Here is a 23,678-nt window from a genome sequence, read left to right on the forward strand (position 1 = left end):
GTCATACTGTATAATTCCGCATGTCCCGATGTGCTTTAAATTGCATCTGAAATATATATAATATATGGGGAAATAAAACCTGAACCATTACACAACGAGTTGACAATTGTTTTAGGTATGCCCGTTTGCGCTAAGACGGAACCCGGTCACAAAAATTGTCACGAGAAGGGCACGAGTCGTTATTCGGCTTGTACCGGAATACCACGAGTTGGTCACGAATGACATTTTCCAAACCATTACTGTCTTCCTTACTTTGTAATTTCTGAAATTTGCGTAAAAGTGACTCACTCACTCTTAGTAATGTAGATGTGTACCAGTGAAAGTTAATTGTTTAACACAACGCTGACCCCAGCACAGGCATGAATAATACACTTCTGTTTCTGTGTACTTTGTATGGTCCGCCCAGCCATGTGAAACTCCAAAGTATAGTATTTCCACAGCTTGAAACAAGTGTTTACAGAACCCACCAGATCAACAAAACATTAAAGTCATCTGTGTTTGCTTGTTACTATATCTGTACATTACATGGGGATAATACTCTGACTCAGGGAGTGAATGTTGTCTATTGCTCACCCTGCATTCAGAAAAATATACCACTCCAGTATTGATAGGGATATCTTTCCGTGATACACAAAACAGATTCTCCAATGTCAAGTGTATATGGCAACAGAGCGACACATCTGATTATCCCTATCAAACGTTCGACCCACGAAGGTCGACACTTGCTTATATATAATTTTGTACATTACTAACTTTTTATTAACAATTTCACACCCTTTCAGCATACATGATAGATAATTGTCATTGTTACCTTTATATATTTTAAACCATCTTAAACTATATTTTAACAGACATTTATTGAATTGTAGTGTCTCATAGGCCAAATCTGGCCAGACACATTTATATGTGTGTGACACTTTAATAAAATATCTCTGTCCCAGCAAACCAGTGGTTGAAAGTATGAGCAACAAGTCAAGCTGTCGGTGTGAGCAAGTCCAAAAACTAAATTCACCAACACAAAACCAAAGTATTTTCAGTAATTCAAAATAATTTATTTCAAATAAACTCTTATAAACAAATAGTTCTTGCATGTGGTACATGTAAAATAGTTTGAAAATTATTCAACAATGAGATAATTGACCATCCTGTTTTCTTTCATTTCAAACCCAGAAAAGGTCTGGACTTATTGTTCCTTTGAAACAAGAACATAAATTGGATGAGCTACTCAAGAAAAAACATGACTATCATCTTCTTTATTGCTGATAAGCATACACTGGATTAGAATGTCAATATGTAGAATAGGAATTAGAATTCTACAAATCACTTTGATCTTTGATTTCAAAAGTGACAAGAAATGGTAAAAAGCTATTATTCTGGAATAATGTAACATAAAATGGGATGGGATCGGAAATATGATGCCGTCCTAAGACTAATTTCATATTCTTAATGACATAATAACCTTTGATTAAGTATAGGCTTGCTTTGATCACTGCTGGTGTTAATTAAACAAAAACTAAAATAATATTTTTGATCTAACATAATCTTTGAAGTATAACAGTAACACTATAAGATTGAATTACTTAATTACGGCATTCCATCAACAAATAACATGGTCACTGTCTCAATGATGAAGCACCTGTAAAATCAATCACGTGACAGATATGATCCATTTCATGTGCTGTGATTTTCTTGCTATGGTCTTCATTTAAGTGAACTTATCCCTGTGTAAAATGACCATCTGATTGTGAACTGACAGTCTATTTCAGGTGGAGTTCCTTCTCAATGAGACCAGCTGTGGTGTTGTGCATTTCGTCTTTGACAGCCAGGAAGTTGTCGATAGCAGGCTGTCTTGCTTCTTCCCATGCATACATGTCTCTGGAAAAGGATGTACATTTCACTCATATATTCAGAAATAACTCTTGTAGTTTTATGCTGACTGATCTGAAACACAGCCAAGGCTATAAACACAAACAGGATTTTACTAAGTACTTAGAACTAGGTTTATACTACGCACAAAAAGTCAGGGACCACCCAATTCTTTCATATAACTATAGTTAACCTGTTCTGCCATGACCGATCAACTATAGTAATATGAAAGAATCGTGTGGTCCTTAACTTGTTTTGAGTAATATTACCGAGTCAAAGTATGTCATTTATGATATATGTATCCATTCTCTGTCAACTAAAGTTCGTTTCAAGGCGTCAATAGCGGTATTCTGACCGTGGTTGCTGTTAATAACGGTGAGTTGTGCGATCTTCCGATCGCTTCACACACGATTACGCCGAAATTAATAAAAACAATATTAAAAGGAATTTTGAATAAAATTAATGATATACGTTACAAACATAAGTCCAGATATACAAAGAACTCTTTTTATAGCCAGACAGTGTAATTTTGTGTACTTCATTATGGATTTGTTGACATGGTATTTCCGGTGTTTCGTGCTCACAGTAATGTCTTTCCATGGGGGAAAAAAACATCCAAACTCATAATTCGTGTATAATGCGCACCCCCTTCCACACAGCTTTGTTTTTTGGAAAAAAAGTGCGCACTTTACTCAAGAAAATACGGTAACTATAATATCATTATCTAAGAATCTGGCTATCTAAGAATTAATGCTCGTCCATAGGCCCAAGGCTAGTAGAAATTACCTCAGGTTAAGAAAATTATAATTCTTATAGCCCGTGGGGCCTGTCAGTAATATGACAAATGTTGTAGATTTTCTGTCTGCCTCTCGATACCTGCTATCAAATCCTGGCAATTGACATTCGACAAATCCTGTTGAGTCTTTATCCTTATGAATAATTCCTGTGTACACCTGATCCATATATTCTGACTAAGTCTTATATTTGAAAGAATTAATGGCACATCAAAGATTCACATTTGAGTATTTTCTTTTTTCACAAGGACTCGTAACCTTTTGCTGAGCTTGGTTTTTGACATGGAGTTAAATTCCATCCCTGTAAACTAAACACATGGGGATAATGGCTCCAATACGAAACAATTAGAAGTCTCATGAGTCATTATTATGAATGGTTTTCATTTGACATTTAAACACACACAATATCAATGAAGAAAATGACAATACTTAAGTCTCATTGGCATACATCATGAGGATGAAAACAAAACGTTTCTCTGAAAATGTTTTAGAAAACAAATTGCAGCCAAATATCTGGTTTAATGTAGAAATGTATGCTCCCTAGATTTGTTTATAAGTGGAAATGAAGTTCTTTCATGTGATATTTTTTATAAATGCTTTCATCTTATGACTTTTTCATAAATGATCATCAAACATGTGGGATTCCTGGCAAAGTCAATCGGGTGGTCAGACTTGCTGAATTGGTTTATTGGATGTTGTCTTTATCAATGCTCATGATGTCAGTCACTGGATTGTCTGGTCCAGACTCGATTGTTTACAGACTGCCATCATGTAGCTGGAGTGTGGTGTTAAACAACAAACAAATGATAAATGATCAAGCCGTGTATTAGAATTTGAATCTATGTTTGACCATAATCTGTTTTAATGCCTGCATCATTGCAAAGAAACTATTTTTCAGAAGAAACACAGCATAGCCAATCAAAGAGCATATCAGCAAAGTGATCATAAAGTTCAGACAGAAAACACAATTTCTCTTGTCTGTTTTGGGTGGTCATGTAGCCTTGTGGTAAAAGCATTAGCTTGTCACGTCGAAGACCCGGGTTCAATTCCAGACATGGGTATAATGTGTGAAGCCCACTGCTGTTGTCCCCACCATGATAATGCTGGGATATTGCTAAAAGTGGCGTAAAACCATACTCACTCACTCACTCTTGTCTGTTTAATGTTTACAAAGTGTCTGCTTTATGCGATTTCATTTCCACATCTTACAGTGTTTAAAGAAAAAATTATAAGGTATATTTAAGGCCCATTGATCCCTGAATTAGAACTTACAACCAACTCCAACTTCAGCCATGCATAATCTCTTATTTATACTATTCAAAAGAAGGTATAGAACACCCAGTATCAGCTTAATGTGGGAGGAAAGCCTGAAGTGATGCAGGTCTCAGACGTTTCCACTTCGGTGTAACTCACTAGCACAGGTATGGTGCTGACAAACCTAGAAACATAATCGGGGTGAACCGGGATTCGAACCCACAATCAAAGGTTTCTGGCATGCCCAAGGGACGCAACTCTGCACAGCGAATCACGGCGCCTTAGACGACTGGGCCACCCGTGCCCCCTTTTTCATATGATTTAATGACAGATAGTAACTATAGTCACATGAAACAGTGGGTGTTCTTTAACTTCTTTTGAGAAGGATAGTTTCACTGTGACCAAAGAATTCACATTGAATTATTAATCATAGAAAGTAATAAAGTGACTGTGTGTTGAATTCAGAGATTTGAAACTCTGGATTCCTGTTTGAAACCTCTGATTTGAAGGTTATCTCCCGGAACCTGCATCAGCAACTTTAATCCTTATTTTAAATGTTCGATTTTAAATGTTTAATTTTAACTGATTGAATGTTGCTTGATGTGTCAATCAGAAATACTCCAACAATATCACGACGGCCTGTAAATAATGGAGTTTGGACCAGACAATCCAGTGACAGAAGACACTCGCAATAGTGTACACCATCAGGGTAGGAAGCCACACATTCAGCCAAGTCACACACACTGACAATCTCCAATTACGTCAACATCAGGCTAGATTATTGATATGTCGTAGTCATATGAAAATTGCTTGGTGCAGCTTTAAACAAAACAACAATCATAAGGTGCCTCACTCTGAGAGTGCGAGTTCCAACCCTGGATAGGACTTAACCCCAAATAGTACTAGAATTTGTACTTTACTAAAAAATATTGTCCAAAATATAACATTTGTTCCAACAACCAATCCTATGACAAGGATAAGGGACCAGGAAGCTATTCTGACCCAGAAGACCCACAGCGCAATAATAATTAAAGTCTTGGCTGATATTTGCTATATTAATACATTTATCATTACTACTGAATTCACTTGATACAATCAGGTAATTGACATATGTTGTGAACCTGAATTTACAGAAAAGTAATCAAAATATACCGTATTCAATGTAATAAGCACTCCACTCTAATTAGCGCTCACAGCGATATTTGCTAATATGTTGGCTTGTGAAAATCCCAATCAGCACTCCTTCTGATTGATGAATGTACTCAAGACTTACCGGTATTTATCCGTGTATAATACATGTGTTATATGCATTCTTAATTATGGGAAATTAAATTCTGGAAAGATATATCTGTCGTATATAAACATTTCAGGCTGTCAGCATAAACCACAAAATTTACAAACTTTCAACTCTGTTGTTTTTCACCAAAATAATATTCTAATAAGAGCCCCCTATTTCTAATTTTAACAGTGCCCTGGGCGCTTATTATGTCGAATACGGTATATGAGTTGAAGCTGATATTTAAACAATTCCTCAGGCTATCAGTGTGATAAAGAGATGAATATCCCATACAGTCGTGCCTCGTTTATACAGACACTTGCGTCATTTCACAATTCGTCCGTATAAACGAATTTCCGTATAACTGAAACCAGCTTCTTACTGGCAGAGTTACTTCCCTTCAATTATGCAACTCATGACAGATGACAGAACAAACAGATACATCCACTCAATCTTTATTCATACACGTTTCAAAAAGTCTGTCATGGAAGTTTGAACTTTACCACATTTTGAGGTTTGAATTTTAAACAATAATATGTCACTTGGTTAATTGACTTCTCACGAATAAAAGGATTACCACCAGCGGAAGGATTACCACCAGCGGAAGTGTATTGTACGGATAAGTGAGACAATTTTGTGTGCATTTCAGTGTTTTGTGTATGAAAATGACCGTCCGGTTCCGGAAACTGAATTTCCGTATATACGGGTAAATTTATATAGTAATTATTTCGTTTTGAATGAAAATCGTCCAGGAACCGAGGTTTCCGGATATCTGAAGTCCGTATAAGCGGGGCACGACTGTATTAAAATCTCCTAATTCTCTTCTTCCCAGACACTACATGACCTCCCATCCATTACAACATTTCACTATTGTTTATTGCATATTAAGTTTGTTATCATGTAGCAGACTAGTATAACTGAAAAGATAGATCCACAATGCTCTGTAGCTAACCTGAATTTGTCAGGAATAATTGGAATATCAAACTTAACATAAAAACATGACACATCACTGAGCTATTCAAATATTTGCACTAACTTCACTTATGGTACATACAGAAATGGTTCAGAATTGGGCACAAGTTATACTTACTGTATACAAAATGTACATGATATACGTATACGTGAAATGACTGAAAAAATATGATATGCTGACAATAAGGAGTGAGTGAGTGAGTGTGGTTTTACGCCGCTTTTAGCAATATTCCAGCAATATCACGGCAGGGGACACCAGAAATGGGCTTCACACATTGTACCCATGTCGGGAATCGAACCTGGGTTTTCGGCGTGATGAGGGAACGCTTTAACCACTAGGATACCTGACCGCCCCTGACAATAAGGCACACCTTCAAAAAGCCAGGTCCTGATGACCCTCAAAAAGCCAGGTCCTGTTGGCACTCAATCAGCCTGGTCGTGATGACCCTAAATCAGCCTGGTCGTGATGACCCTCTGTCAGCCAGGTCATGATGACTCTTAATCAGCCCAGTCATGATGATGCTCGATCAGTCAGGTCATGATATCATGGTCCCTAAAATCAGCCCTGTCATGAAGACAGTAAACAAAACCAGGTCACGATGACCCTCAACAGCCCAGTCATGATGACCTCTCAATCAAGAAGGTCATGATGACCCTCAATCAGACCAGTAAGGATAACCTCAGTCAGCAGGTCATGATGACCCTACAACAGCTACATCATGGAAACCCTCAATCAGCCAGGTCTAGATGTCCCTTAAACAGCAAGGTCACAATGACCCCCAGTCAGCCCATTCATGATAATGCTCAATCAGCCAGGTCACAATGTCCCTAAAACAGCCCGGTCATGATGATCCTCAATCAGCCAGGTCATGATGACCCTCAAGCAGGTCACGATGATGTCCAATCATTAAGGTCTTGATGACCCTCTGTCAGCTAGGTCATGATGACCCTCAATCAGGTCACGATGACACTCAATCATTAAGGTCATGATGACCCTCAAGCAGGTCACGATGACACTCAAACATTAAGGTCATGGTGACCCTCTGTCAGATATGTCAAGATGACCCTCAATCAGGTCACGATGACACTCAATCATTAAGGTCATGATGACCCTCAAGCAGGTCACGATGACACTCAACCATTTAGGTCATGATGACCCTCTGTCAGCTAGGTCATGATGACACTCAAGCAGGTCACGATGACACTCAATCATTTAGGTCATGATGACCCTCTGTCAGCTAGGTCATGATGACCCTCAAGCGGGTCACGATCACACTCAATCAGCCAAGTCGAATATGGTCACCACTTTATCCTAATCTGGATCCCGAGTCAGTTCTGCTACCTATTCTTCATCTTATTCAACCCATCAATTCCTATGTGGTTTAATGTGCACATTACCTGTAGAGTGGTCGCACAAACTTCATCCTCCCCTGCTCTGTGACGAACTGAATTGCTCGTGGAATGGCATCAGCCCAGTGAGACAGAAGACCAAGCCTCAGCCATCTGAAAGAGACATCATTTTTTTCAAAAAGACTGTACTGCAACATTATTCTGTGTTACAATTAGGATACAATCATGCCTATTATGTGGAACTGTTGGTGCATAGTTCCAATAGATGTATACAAAATTAAACGTACAAATGTGCTTCGGGAGGGGGAAGACTTTTCATTTTTTACAAAAATAATAATAATAAAAATAAATTTTGCAGTGGTTCCCCAAACATATTAAATCCATAATATTTGTTTGTTTGTGTGTTGTTTAATGCCGCACTCAGTAATATTCCAGCTATATGATGGCAGTCTGTAAATAAGTCTGGACCAGACAATCCAGTGATTGACATCATGAGCATCAATCCACGCAATCGGGATACGATGACATGCATCAACTAAGTCTGTGAGCCTGACCAATCGATCCCGTTAGTCGCCTCTTACGACAAGCAAAGTCACCTAAATCCAGTATAGAAATGGCTGGGCCCTTACAAGTGTTCACATGAACTGTTACGAAGCAAGCTCCACCCTATCACAGGGCAGCTCCACTACCCCATTCAGGTCTTAGCCATTTACCACTTTGATAAAAACCCATGAGTACAGCTTGAAACTGACCTACAAGGATCATAATCATGGCCAATATGGGAACCAGTAATCATAGGATCCTAGAATGCATAAGGGACACAACTCTACACAATGAATTCTGATGCCTTAGATGATTGAGTGAGTGAATGAGTTGGGTTTAACGCCGCTTTAAACACTATTCCAGTTATATCATGGCGTGTCAGCTTAATGTTGGAGGAAAGCCCGAAGTGATGCAGGTCTCAGACGTTTACCACTTCAGTGAAACCCACGAGCACGGGTATGGTGCTGACAAACCTAGAAACATAATCGGGGCGAGCCGGGACTCGAACCCACAATCATAGGTTTCTGGCATGCCCAAGGGACGCAACTCTGCACAGCGAGTCGCAGCGCCTTAGACGACTGGGCCACCCGTGCCCCCCTTATATGATTGACCACCCCCTAAAATATCTGAGAGCATCAATGCACATAATATATTGCAACTAATATTTTGAACAATACATCACCTGAATCTGATTTCTGAGTTGCGGACACTGTTGAAGTCATACACTTCCTGCATCTTCTGCAGCTTTGTGACGGAGAGAGGTGGCTGGAATACACAAACAGTGATGCCTGTTTCTACACAGTTGGGAGATAAACATAATGTGTTTTCAATATGGAGCTAGATTACCTGTAGTTTTAATCATGCTATATTGAATTTCCAAATGAACATAGTTTGGGGCTTCAAATGTTAAATTTCTAATTTAATAGCCAAATGGTGTACATGCTTCTCAGTTTGGATCTTTGCTCATGCTATCAACCACTGTATTTTTTCAGTCCTGACTCAACTACATCGACTGCACAGTGACATAGCTGTAACACTTCTGACTTGGGCAGTAAACAATTTAGTTCCAAGTATTTTTCCATGCAAAAGAGGACAGTTTGACGGTCTGGAGGTGGAAGCATTGCCTTGCACAAAGAAAAGGGTTTGATTCCAAGCATAAACAAACCACTTGAAGCTCCTCTTTTTGTCCCTGCAATCTTAAGGTAGTGATATTTCTAAACGTGGTGCCAAAGCCACACTGTCTTTCAGCCTGCATAAAAACAGTTACTGGCTTGACTGACATCCCTACCTTTAGCTCACCTGCTATTGGCTTGACTGACATCCCTACCCTTAGCTCACCTGATACTGGCTTGACTGACATCCCTTCCCTTACCTCACCTGCAACTGACTTGACTGACATCCCTACCCTTAGCTCACCTGCTACTGGCTTGACTGACATGCCTACCCTTAGCTCACCTGCTACTGGCTTGACTGACATGCCTACCCTTAGCTCACCAGCTACTGGCTTGACTGACATCCCTCCCCCTCTAACCTGCTACTGACTTCACTGACATCCCTACCATTAGCTCACCTACTACTGACTTTACTGGCATCCCTTCCCTTACCTCACCTGCTACTGGCTTGACTGACATCCCTACCCTTACCTAACCTGCTACTGGCTTTTCTGACATCCCTCCCCCTCTAACCTGCTACTGGCTTGACTGGCATCCCTACCCTTAGCTCACCTGCTACTGGTTGGACATTAGCTCACCTGCTGGAGAAGCTGACTCAGGAACTCCCGTCTCTGCATAGACGACAGGGGTGTGAGATCATCAGCGTTGAACTGAGACAGATCAGAGTCGGAAGCTGTGCACCACTTCTCCCGCAATGTAGTGCATGCTGATGCCAAAGATGTGTCGTAGCTGAAATAACAGATGATCCACAAGTTAATATATATTAGCTGCAATACAAAATGTCCATAGAAATAACACCGATGTCCTTCCAGTGACAAACAAACGTTTAGCCCAACCATTGTCAGGGAATGGTGATACCAAGGGGAGGCAATCATGAGTGCATTGCATCTGCATTACCTCCCTTGGATCAATCAAACAAAATTTTGTGCCAATGATTTTTACAAGGAAGTGTTTCTTTAATGCTGTGGCTCCAGGACCCTGGCCATCAAGGTCTCATGGTATTCTATTCTTTGCCAGTATCCTTACTTATTAAGTAGAAAAGATAAGTAAATTCTACTCCAAGTTCGTTGTTGTCTAAAAAACATTCTTTGTTAATTCGGCCTACATGGCAGTGGTGATTTAAATGGACCAAGGGAAATAACCACCATTCCCATTTGTTTTTTAATTACTTCCCTTGGATCAACCAGACAATTCATTCAATCTCCATTGGGTTTTAGTGGGGAGGGGGAAAAATGGGATTTTTTCAATTATCTTCAAATGCTCTATGAAATGCCCAAAAGACTTGTGACTGGTCAGATGACCAATGACCTACTCTGGTATGACTGGAGGCATTCCTTGGCCGTTGAACCACGTATCCCAGTCCACTGTATTCAGGGCTGTCTGGGACTTCTACAAAATAAAATAAATACTCTTTAAAGAGCATGTTGGGTTCCGTTGTACAAAACAACCTTAGCACTACGACTGTCGTAAGTCTCTGTTAAGGTATGGGAGTTACGATCACCTTAGTGCTAAGATCAGTCTGTACAATGTCACCCTGTTTTTTTTGGCATTTTGGTGGGCAAGGATGCGTTCTTATCCCATGTAACGACAGACTTCTGTAAGATATCTGATACCGTCACCATGATTACTATATAATCAAGGCTGTCACTTTCTCTTACTGATTCTTTTGGCCAATAACTTGAGGCAAAAGATATAAAATGTTTATTTAAGGTTAATTTGGAAACATGCTCTTTTTAAATTCTTTTGCAAAATGAAGGGTAGACTTGGCTGTCAATCAAGAAAACATAACCAAATTTCTTGTCAAATACTCCAACATGATGCTGTCTATCCTGTACTTTCTCAAGGCCAAACACTCCAACAAGATACTGTCTATCCTGTACTTTCCAATCTTCCCAAGGCCAAAACACTCCAACATGAAACTGTCTATCCTGTACTTTCCCAAGGCCCAAACACTCCAACATGATACTGTCTATCCGGTACTTTCCCAAGGCCAAACACTCCAATATGATACTGTCTATCCTGTGCTTTCCCAAGGCCCAAACACTCCAACAAGATACTGTCTATCCGGTACTTTCCAATCTTCCCAAGGCCAAACACTCCAATATGATACTGTCTATCCTGTACTTTCCAATCTTCCCAAGGCCCAAACACTCCAATATGATACTGTCTATCCTGTACTTTCCAATCTTCCCAAGGCCCAAACACTCCAATATGATACTGTCTATCCTGTACTTTCCAATCTTCCCAAGGCCCAAACACTCCAACATGATACTGTCTATCCTGTACTTTCCAATCTTCCCAAGGCCAAACACTCCAATATGATACAAACTATCCTGTACTTTCCAATCTTCCCAAGGCCCAAACACTCCAATATGATACTGTCTATCCTGTACTTTCCAATCTTCACAAGGCCCAAACACTCCAACATGATACTGTCTATCCTGTACTTTCCAATCTTCCCAAGGCCCAAACACTCCAACATGATACTGTCTATCCTGTACTTTCCAATCTTCACAAGGCCCAAACACTCCAATATGATACTGTCTATCCTGTACTTTCCAATCTTCACAAGGCCCAAACACTCCAATATGATACTGTCTATCCTGTACTTTCCAATCTTCACAAGGCCCAAACACTCCAATATGATACTGTCTATCCTGTACTTTCCAATCTTCACAAGGCCCAAACACTCCAATATGATACTGTCTATCCTGTACTTTCCAATCTTCACAAGGCCCAAACACTCCAACATGATACTGTCTATCCTGTACTTTCCAATCTTCCCAAGGCCAAACACTCCAATATGATACTGTCTATCCTGTACTTTCCAATCTTCACAAGGCCCAAACACTCCAATATGATACTGTCTATCCTGTACTTTCCAATCTTCACAAGGCCCAAACACTCCAACATGATACTGTCTATCCTGTACTTTCCAATCTTCACAAGGCCCAAACACTCCAACATGATACTGTCTATCCTGTACTTTCCAATCTTCCCAAGGCCCAAACACTCCAATATGATACTGTCTATCCTGTACTTTCCAATCTTCCCAAGGCCCAAACACTCCAACATGATACTGTCTATCCTGTACTTTCCAATCTTCCCAAGGCCAAACACTCCAATATGATACTGTCTATCCTGTACTTTCCAATTTTCCCAAGGCCCAAACACTCCAATATGATACTGTCTATCCTGTACTTTCCAATCTTCACAAGGCCCAAACACTCCAATATGATACTGTCTATCCTGTACTTTCCAATCTTCCCAAGGCCCAAACACTCCAATATGATACTGTCTATCCTGTACTTTCCAATCTTCACAAGGCCCAAACACTCCAATATGATACTGTCTATCCTGTACTTTCCAATCTTCACAAGGCCCAAACACTCCAATATGATACTGTCTATCCTGTACTTGCCAATCTTCACAAGGCCCAAACACTCCAACATGATACTGTCTATCCTGTACTTTCCAATCTTCACAAGGCCCAAACACTCCAATATGATACTGTCTATCCTGTACTTGCCAATCTTCCCAAGGCCCAAACACTCCAACATGATACTGTCTATCCTGTACTTTCCAATCTTCCCAAGGCCAAACACTCCAATATGATACTGTCTATCCTGTACTTTCCAATCTTCCCAAGGCCCAAACACTCCAATATGATACTGTCTATCCTGTACTTTCCAATCTTCACAAGGCCCAAACACTCCAATATGATACTGTCTATCCTGTACTTTCCAATCTTCACAAGGCCCAAACACTCCAACATGATACTGTCTATCCTGTACTTTCCAATCTTCCAAAGGCCAAACACTCCAATATGATACTGTCTATCCTGTACTTTCCAATCTTCACAAGGCCCAAACACTCCAATATGATACTGTCTATCCGGTACTTTCCAATCTTCCCAAGGCCCAAACACTCCAATATGATACTGTCTATCCTGTACTTTCCAATCTTCACAAGGCCCAAACACTCCAATATGATACTGTCTATCCTGTACTTTCCAATCTTCACAAGGCCCAAACACTCCAATATGATACTGTCTATCCTGTACTTTCCAATCTTCACAAGGCCCAAACACTCCAATATGATACTGTCTATCCTGTACTTTCCAATCTTCACAAGGCCCAAACACTCCAATATGATACTGTCTATCCTGTACTTTCCAATCTTCCCAAGGCCCAAACACTCCAATATGATACTGTCTATCCTGTACTTTCCAATCTTCACAAGGCCCAAACACTCCAATATGATACTGTCTATCCTGTACTTTCCAATCTTCCCAAGGCCAAACACTCCAATATGATACTGTCTATCCTGTACTTTCCAATCTTCCCAAGGCCCAAACACTCCAATATGATACTGTCTATCCTGTACTTTCTAATCTTCCCAAGGCCCAAACACTCCAATATGATACTGTCTATCCTGTACTTTCCAATCTTCCCAAGGCCAAACACTCCAATAAGATACCGTCTATCCTGTACTTTCCCAAGACCCAAACACTCCAACATGATACTGTCTATCCTGTACTTTCCAATCTTCCCAAGGCCAAACACTCCAATATGATACTGTCTATCCTGTACTTTCCAATCTTCCCAAGGCCCAAACACTCCAATATGATACTGTCTATCCTGTACTTTCCAATGTTCCCTAGGCCCAAACACTCCAACAAGATACTGTCTATCCTGTACTTTCCCAAGGCCCAAACACTCCAACAAGATACTGTCTATCCTGTACTTTCCAATCTTCCCAAGGCCCAAACACTCCAACATGATACTGTCTATCCTGTACTTTCCAATCTTCCCAAGGCCCAAACACTCCAACATGATGCTGTCTATCCTGTACTTTCCAATCTTCCCAAGGCCCAAACACTCCAACAAGATACTGTCTATCCTGTACTTTCCCAAGGCCCAAACACTCCAACAAGATACTGTCTATCCTGTACTTTCCAATCTTCCCAAGGCCCAAACACTCCAACATGATACTGTCTATCCTGTACTTTCCAATCTTCACAAGGCCCAAACACTCCAACATGATACTGTCTATCCTGTACTTTCCAATCTTCACAAGGCCCAAACACTCCAACATGATACTGTCTATCCTGTACTTTCCAATCTTCCCAAGGCCCAAACACTCCAACATGATGCTGTCTATCCTGTACTTTCCCAAGGCCCAAACACTCCAACATGATACTGTCTATCCTGTACTTTCCAATCTTCCCAAGGCCCAAACACTCCAATATGATACTGTCTATCCTGTACTTTCCAATCTTCACAAGGCCCAAACACTCCAACAAGATACTGTCTATCCTGTACTTTCCAATCTTCCCAAGGCCCAAACACTCCAACATGATACTGTCTATCCTGTACTTTCGCATCTTCCCAAGGCCCAAACACTCCAACATGATACTGTCTATCCTGTACTTTCCAATCTTCACAAGGCCCAAACACTCCAACAAGATACTGTCTATCCTGTACTTTCCAATCTTCACAAGGCCCAAACACTCCAACATCATACTGTCTATCCTGTACTTTCCAATCTTCCCAAGGCCAAACACTCCAATATGATACTGTCTATCCTGTACTTTCCAATCTTCCCAAGGCCAAACACTCCAATATGATACTGTCTATCCTGTACTTTCCAATCTTCCCAAGGCCCAAACACTCCAATATGATACTGTCTATCCTGTACTTTCCAATCTTCCCAAGGCCCAAACACTCCAACAAGATACTGTCTATCCTGTACTTTCCCAAGGCCCAAACACTCCAACAAGATACTGTCTATCCTGTACTTTCCAATCTTCACAAGGCCCAAACACTCCAACATGATACTGTCTATCCTGTACTTTCCAATCTTCCCAAGGCCCAAACACTCCAACAAGATACTGTCTATCCTGTACTTTCCAATCTTCCCAAGGCCCAAACACTCCAACATGATACTGTCTATCCTGTACTTTCGCATCTTCCCAAGGCCCAAACACTCCAATATGATACTGTCTATCCTGTACTTTCCAATCTTCCCAAGGCCCAAACACTCCAACATGATACTGTCTATCCTGTACTTTCCAATCTTCCCAAGGCCCATGTTAGTTTCAAGTTAATGACTCCCAGCAGATTGTACACCTGTTCTCCTTACCTCGTCAGAGAAGTAACTGTACAGGTACTCCTTCCACTGCTGTGTGTCTATCGACTCCTTGGTGAATTTTTCAATGTAGGAGCGAAGGAACTTCTCAAACACACCTGTCAGGAAACAAAACATTACGATCAGTAAATCTGAACTAAGATTATAAACCTATTCATTGGGATCGCTTTTAAGTAAGAGACTTCTTTCTATAGGCATTAAAACCTATTGTGAGGTTTTACTTTCCAGTCGGGTTAAATCTCATAAACAGGGACGTTGTAATGTCCCTGGGATTTTATATAATATCCCAGGGATATTATATAATGTCCCGGGTATTTTATTAATATAACTTCCGTTCAGATTGTAACAGGTAATGAAATGTAAAATCAAATGACAAATGCTTTCTTTATATTCCCGAGGATTGAACTCGCAACCTTCATATCTGTAGCCCAGTGAGTGTACCACGAGGCTACAGAGGTGTTGATAAGCCTCACTGGTTTTTAGAATTTCCTTTTCTAGATCCGTACGCCAGCAACAGATATTTTACGCGCGTTTCCTAAGGTTCATGGAAAGTATGTTCGAAACATAAAAATGTTGAAAAATGTTGTTTTAAGTTTCTTTTTTCAGTTTATAAGCATGGAAAAACACTTTCCCTCGGTTTTGGTAGACAGAGCATGCCCTGGGTGTCTACCAAAACCTCGTGAACGTGTTTTCTCCAATACGTAACAAACTCAGTTAATACCATATATGACAACATATGGCAACTGATTCAAAGAAGACAAAAGTATCTATGTCCCTGCCCTGTTTCCATGGGAACAAAAATATATACTCATATTGCCTTAAAGGATATACTCATATTGTCTTATAGCAATATTGTCATACAGTCCAAAGTGGGTTAAAACGTAATTTCCGACCATAATGCATTAGGGGTTGGTCACATGACCCCTTTGGAAACCATGCCATGTGTTATGATGGTTATACTAAAATAAATCAAAACCACCAAAATAATGACTCTATAGCCATTTTTAAACTTTTAAAAATCAAAATATTCGGTGATTTTTAACTGTTGGAACTGTTGGAAGCTGTAAATATGATGAAAAAATGTTTCTTAACAAACAGACTCTCATATGGCCTCACCTGGTCCACCAAGAAGAGTCTCCAGGTAGAACAGCAGAGTGAAGCCCTTCTCATAGGGGACAGTGGAGAAAGCATCATCAGGGTCCACGCCCTTCAAGTCCACAACCAATCGAGTGTATGGGCCGTTCTTCAGTGTTTCAACCTACATGCAACAAATAGTGAATCTCACCCGAGTGTCTTTTGATATCAAATATATCAACACTCGTTGATAAAAGTGGAAAATATCCTCGGCAAGCCTCGGAGTTTTCCCACTTTTATTAACTCGTGTTGATATATTTGATATCAAAAGACACGAGGGTGAGATTTTATTTATCATCCAACATCATTCTTCCAACTTTTTCAGTTTGTAGACAGTAATAAGCAGTGTCTTAAGTGTAAAAAGTACTGCTTACAGCTTCAGTATCAGAACCATTAGTGATGTCATTTGATTGTGACGTCATGGTCGCCAATGATGTCACAATGGTCTGCAAAGCATTGTGATGCAATTTCATTGCAGCGATATCTACAGTGTAGATATCGCTTGATCTCACCCAAGCGATATCTCCTGTGGGAGCCAGTTTTGGATGATAAACTCGGTTTCAGTCATAACTGATAGTGAATATAATAGCTAAGCATAATATTATACACAAAATCCTACACGGATCCAGGGGGTATGCGGTGCACACATCTACTTTCTAAAGAATTACAAAGGTATAAAAAACATATAACTAAATCATTTGGTGATATGTTTTATGAAGAAATAACACAATGGCCAAATTAATCTTGCATGTTGTGTGTTAAGTGCACACCATTTCCCAATATGCTGCATCATAGCTCAAAGTTGTACATACATGCACAGACAGATATCTTTGACCATAAAAGGAAGAAAATGTGATTATCATGTGTTCTATGGATCAGATTCCATAATTTCATGAAAAAACTGTATGTCTGCCCATTGCTGACAATCATTTGATGAATTTTTGTATCCCAAGAGGTCAAAGATTATCTATCAATGCTAGCCTCACTGCTGGATTCAGGGGTATATGTTCATGGGCTTGCCAAAACATTATGTTTTCCGTGCTATTCAATAGTTGTTTGTCATACTTCTTATCTGATGTCATCTTCCCAAGGGAAGAGCGTCCACTAGCCTTTTTATCAAAGTCTTGTTTCCACCCTTACCACATCAAGCCCACTTTCCTGTGCTAAATATGGTTGGACTATCGCACATATCGATAGTCCATTCAGAGAACGTTTGACAAAATCAACATCCACGATTGGTACACCTTTGTATGAAGGTGATTTATCGCTGCTGTCTTTGTTGATGTGAATATGTTTTGTCATCTTTTAAACCCCCCAACAATTGCCTTTGTTTTTTTGTCAGGGATGAAATCGTGAATGTTTTCAATATCTGGTCGCCTAGGTTGTCGCCTATGGTAGTCGCCATCATTGTGAAGCTACATGCGATAAGAACAGTGATCTTACTGGATATCGCGTTTTTATTACAAGGGGCACAACTTGTGATCTACGCGAGGTGGCGCCAGGGTCGAGCCAAGTAAAGTGGCCTTGATGAGGCAAGGGTAGAAACTCGGCTTTGATATGGGCTAGTGGACACGCTTGCCTCGGGAAGATGACCTGAAGTGTGTTTAATAAGAAATGAAGTTTGATCTACCCATACCTTCCAAAGTGGTCAGCCAATACAGCAACAGGTTCGTTTGTGATACCGTCTCAACCAATGCCTCAAACATCCACAACAAAAGTGATGGGGTATTGGCTGATTATGGGTAAAACCAAAACCAAAACTGATTTCTTTTAGATTTAGATTTTCCTATGGCCGGGTCTCACCAGGTATTTGTGGCCCTACACATTTCTCCAAGTCATTTCAAGGGAGAGTGGTTTATGTATAGCAACATGTACTGACCATGTCTGACCATGACCAAGACAAACAGGCAGAAAAGAGGCAGTTATTTTGACAAACAAAGAAAATTACAATCAGAAAAAAAAAAATGTTCACCTCTATAAAAAAATCAGAGTTAATACTGCTTTTGGGGACAGTAGACGTTCCATGTGGAGCAGGAGAGTCTATTTCCACTGAACAGGGCACTGCGATGGAGTGTGACATTGCATGTGAAGTTTATGTGCTACATTTTTGTCTGTTTGCTGATGAACTCGACAATATTCCATCTATATGATGGCAATCTGTAAATAATCGAGCCTGGAGCGGTTAATCCAGTGAATGACACATTGGACACAGAGCCACGCAGTTGGGATGTCATAACATGCTTCAAGTCAGCAAGTCTGACCTCCCGATCCCGTTAGTCGCCTCTTACAAGAAGCATAGTCGCCCCTTACAAGAAGCATAGTCGCCTCTTACAACAAGCGTGGGTTGCTGAAGACCAATTTTACCCCGGATCTTCATGTTCTACAGGTATCCAGCAAACCTTCCACCACTGCTGTTGTCATCAATTGTAGGATTAGTCATATCTTTGGGTACAACTGGCACAATTTTTCTTAGGTTTGTATATCAGTCTTCAGCTCGTGTTTTCTACTGACTTGATATGAAAATGCCACTCACAGCGTACTGTAATTCCTTCAGTCCCTCGGAGCCACAGAAGTGCATCATCTTTTCTCCACCAAACAGGGCAGATTGTATCTTCCTCTCCACAAACACTGTGTGACCCTCATTCAACCTACCAAACAATGGGACACAATACTGACATGGTAGTTCCCATAGCATCACACTGATGGGCCATACACTAATTGCTGACAACCCTTGCTGATCATAATCTCATTGCCATTAATCCCAGCTGATCAAAATCTCATTGCCAATAATCCCTCCTTATCATAATCTCATTGCCTATAACCCCTCCTGTTCATAATCTCATTGCCTATAACCCCTCCTGTTCATAATCTCATTGCCATTAACCCCTGCTATAATCTCATTGCTATAATCTCATTGCCATTAATCCCATCTGATCATAATCTCTTTGCCTATAACCCCTCCTGATCAAAATCTCATTGCCATTAACCCCTGCTAAAATCTCATTGCCACTAACCTCTCTTGACCATAATCTCATTGCCTATCACCCCTCCTGTTCCTAATCTCATTGCCTATAACCCCTCTTGTTCATAATCACATTGCAACAAACCCCTCTTGTTCCTAATCTCATTGCAACAAACCCCTCGTGTTCATAATCTCATAGCAACAAAACCCCTCTTGTTCAAAATCTCATTGCCACTAACCCTTCCTGTTCATAATCTCATTGCCATTAACCCCTTCTGTTCATAATCTCATTGCCATTAACCCCTCCTGATCATAATCTCATTGCCACTAACCCCTGCTGACCATAATCTTATTGCCATTAACCCCTCCTGATCATAATCTCATTGCCATTAACCCCTGCTATAATCTCATTGCCATTAACCCCTACCGACCATTACCTCATTGACATTAACCCCTACAGAAAATTATCATAATCATCAAACTTTGCCTTAACAAGCGGTGACTTTCACTCTTCTGGTGCCGATACTGGGATTCAAGTACAGATACATGAAATATGTCTCCCTTGGTCATTATATATATTATATTTCATATTGATGCTGCTGTGGTAAAACAGAAGCATGTATATCTGTCATGTCAGTTTGTATATTGATACACACTACAAGTGTAGAATCTTCTATCTGATGATACAGAAAAACAGTTTTCTTGTAATTTGTGAGAGATTAAACATTGCTTTAATGACCTTCCCAGATGAGTCAATATTTCAAACGTAAAGGGCCGCTGGTATACTACTCCAAAGAAGTTAAAGAATACACGATTGTTTCATATGACTATACTTGTCTGTCATGGCCATGACATAGTCATGTGAATAAAGCAGTGTTCCTTAACTTCTTGTGAGTAGTATATTTCCAGATGCCCAGGAGTGAGTGAGTATGTTTTACGCCGCTTTTAGCAATATTCCAGCGATATCACGGTGGGGGACACCAGAAATGGGCTTCACACATTGTACCCATGTCGGGAATCGAACCCGGGTCTTCGGCATGATGAGCGAACGCTTTAACCACTAGGCTACCCGACCGGCCCCAGATGCCCAAGAAACCCCATGATGAACACCGGACACATAAACCACAGCAGAATGTCGCTGCCATCAAAATATCAATATGACTTTGTGATAATGAAGATTATTTTCAAAGTATTTTGATATCTTGATAGATTACCTTATCTTATCTAGATCAACACATAATCCTCAGTTTTATGGTCAAAGTGTTATACAAGGCAACATTAACCAGAACTTACATAGGTCCTTTATATCAATTTCCTATTGAATTTTATTTGTATTTTCTTGTTTAATATATTGTGGTTAGACAGGATATATTATGGTTAGAAATAACTTAAAGGAAATGTTATTCTTAACTTGTATTATTCTGATTCAGACATACCAAACAAAGAAAGTTCAGACCTCATCGTCAGTACTTTATGGGTTTGTATACACCATGGTCCTCAAACACCCGTGAATACATAGGGATGCTTGGCTGCGTTGTCACTAGTTTGACCAATGAGTCAAGCCATGTAGGGCTGGGACGAGTCCGAATTTACTACCCAGGTACCCACTGTAGGTCTCAAAGAGATAGGTACAAAATCTCCGATTGGGCATTTTTTAACATCGCACTGGCAAAACGTATTTAGATACATAACACTAAACAATCTGGTCATGCATACACTGAAGTTGACTCAAGTTACATCTTTATTCAAAGATATGAAAAGTCAGAAGAAATGGATGCATGATCAGAAAGAAATGCGAACATGTGTGACTTGTAGTGTAACCATAGAGTTCCAGATATTTTTTGTCATTAAACAATATATCACGTGACTAACCACGGGTCCGGGTACTCCTGTGGGCACCCGAGTCCTACTCAGAACCCACCCGACCCGGGTACCCGAGTTACCAGTCCCAGCCCTAAAGCCATGGCCTGGTTCTGTCACGAGTCACACCATCAAGTGCTCAGACCAATAACTACACACACAGAGCAATCTTTCTCATAGAAAACATGTGACACTAAGTGAGTAAGTGAGTGTGCGACTTAGGTAGTGTTTCCGCTCGCTTTTGAAACTGCCAGTCCTGTTGGACTGGAAACTCTTAGAATTACCAGTTCCCCCTAATTTTTGTCAGTCTCAACTTTCATTAAATAAAAAAATGTACGAAAATTACCCAGTTTTAATTCTTTCAACATCATGTTAAATGCAATGACGTCATCTCTGAAGTAAGTTACATCTACACGCCATTCACACAAAGTTCAGTAACAATTTTCTTCCTTTTTTAGAATATTTCGAGAATAAATTGTTACATAGAGGTTATCACGCGAGTGTGTTGGGGAATGGTAAATATCCTGCATTAGGAATAAACATTGTATTTAGCGAGCCTTGGCGAGCTAAATACATAGTGTTTATTCCTAATACAGGATATTTACAATCCCCAAACACACATGCGTGATAACCTCTTTATCATATAATGTCATTCTTTAATTCTGTTCTTCAAAATCGCTTTCCCTCTCTCACAAACATTACCGAAACATTGCGGAATGCGCGCATTAATATTTATTACGTCACATGGTAAGTGATGTGTCAATCGGACAGTGACAGTAGCCAATATAGTTACAACTGAAATCTCTTTCTTATACAGTGGCGAAGCAACATATACGCAAAACAACAACTGTTTTTAATTGCCTTTCGCGGCAATCCATCGGTCTGTCTGCTAGAGTAACTGCCCTTTGTCAAAGGGAAGTTACTCTAACCCTAGTCTATGAGACGTCACGGCAACGGTCAGACTTTGTTGACAGTCGGTCTGTCCTGTCATAACGTTAAGAAGTGTAGTCAGATGTACACAAAGCGACAAAACAAAACAGGGAAACAATTCAAACATATTTCCGCCAAATCCAACTATTTTAATTTGTTGAGAAAGATTCAAGCCGCAGGTCTACAAGCACAGATATGGCTACTGATCCCGCTTGGCTAGGCCTCATGCCCTCGCAAAATTATGTCGAAATTTATATCTCCAAAGTTGCCAAAACGTATAAAATGCCTTAGCTACGTCACAGTAAGACACTGATTTTCAGTATATTAGACTGTTCTTTTGATAATGAAAGCAATTATCTCTGTAGTTTATCCAGATTCCCAATGGTTAAATCTGACTCGATCGCCGAATGACGAGGGCGACGCCATGTTTGTTTATAAACAGTGAAAGTAGTCCCTACTTGACCTTTGATATTTGCATCTCTATCCGCATATGACCCCAACGGATATCGTTTTTATCCGTTGGCTTTATCCTGCCGAGAAACCTACCCATTATATGATAAAAATATATATCTAACCTTGAAGCAAAGTGAAATGTTATTTCTTTACACTAAATAGACAAGGGGACACCCAGATGACAACAGACAAGCTGACTTCAAAAACTATACTTTCTATGAATATTGCCAAAGTTTTGTTGAACAATGAAGATTTATAAGGTACTTTATTTGCTGGTCCCAGAGACTGACAGTCACATGAATTACCGCACCAAGCCTAATTTCATAAGTAAAAAACTGGTAATTACCGGTAAACGGAAACACTGCTTAGGTTTAATGCCGCTTTGAACAGTATTCCAGTGATATCACAGCAAGTCAGTATAATATAGGAGGAAAGTTTTGGTTTTTGTTTGTTTGTTGTTTAACGCCGCACTCAGCAATATTCCAGCTATATGACAACGGTCTGTAAATAATCGAGTCTGGACCAGACAATCCAGTGATTGACAGCATGAACATCAATCCACCCAATCGGGATCGATGACATGCATCAACCAAGTCAGCGAGCCTGACCACCCGATCCCGATGGTCGCCTTTTACGACAAGCATAGTCGCCTTTTACGGCAAGCATGGGTTGCTGAAGACCTATTCTACCCCGGAAACTTCACGGGTCAGGAGGAAAGTAATGCAGGTGCATGTTTACTACTTTGGTGAAACCCACGAGCATGGGTATGGTACTGACATAACCAGAATTCCAACCCACGATCATAGGTTTCGGGCGTGCCCAATTAGAGACGCCATTCTGCACAGCGAGCTGACGACTGGGTCACCTGTACCAAACACATGTGACAGCCTTGCAGACAAATACCCTACATTTTGCTTCAAGGTCAGGCCACAGGTGGCTTGTGCAATGTCCATGCAAGGAGC

The 23,678-nt window shown here is 40.3% G+C and overlaps 1 protein-coding gene across 2 annotated transcripts in view; it reads right to left on the reverse strand.

Moving 5' to 3' along the window:
* Positions 1-1,030: 1,030 nt before the first annotated feature.
* Positions 1,031-23,678, reverse strand: part of LOC124135577 (leukotriene A-4 hydrolase-like) — a 41,965-nt gene continuing 19,317 nt past the window's right edge. The window contains exons 9-16 of one of the 2 annotated variants that reach the window (XM_046500943.2): positions 19,045-19,159; positions 16,494-16,635; positions 15,372-15,475; positions 10,540-10,616; positions 9,806-9,956; positions 8,738-8,820; positions 7,561-7,665; positions 1,031-1,875 (exon numbers count right to left, since the gene is read on the reverse strand). In XM_046500943.2, the coding sequence (XP_046356899.2) occupies positions 1,758-1,875; positions 7,561-7,665; positions 8,738-8,820; positions 9,806-9,956; positions 10,540-10,616; positions 15,372-15,475; positions 16,494-16,635; positions 19,045-19,159 (895 nt within the window). In that variant the 3' untranslated portion in view covers positions 1,031-1,757. The remainder of the gene's footprint in view (positions 1,876-7,560; positions 7,666-8,737; positions 8,821-9,805; positions 9,957-10,539; positions 10,617-15,371; positions 15,476-16,493; positions 16,636-19,044; positions 19,160-23,678) is intronic. The other variant, XM_046500953.2, reaches the window with a different exon arrangement.

The sequence above is a fragment of the Haliotis rufescens genome, unplaced genomic scaffold (assembly GCF_023055435.1).
Source record: "Haliotis rufescens isolate VD_foot unplaced genomic scaffold, xgHalRufe1.0.p SCAF_70, whole genome shotgun sequence".
NCBI classification, from domain to species: Eukaryota; Metazoa; Mollusca; class Gastropoda; order Lepetellida; family Haliotidae; genus Haliotis; species Haliotis rufescens.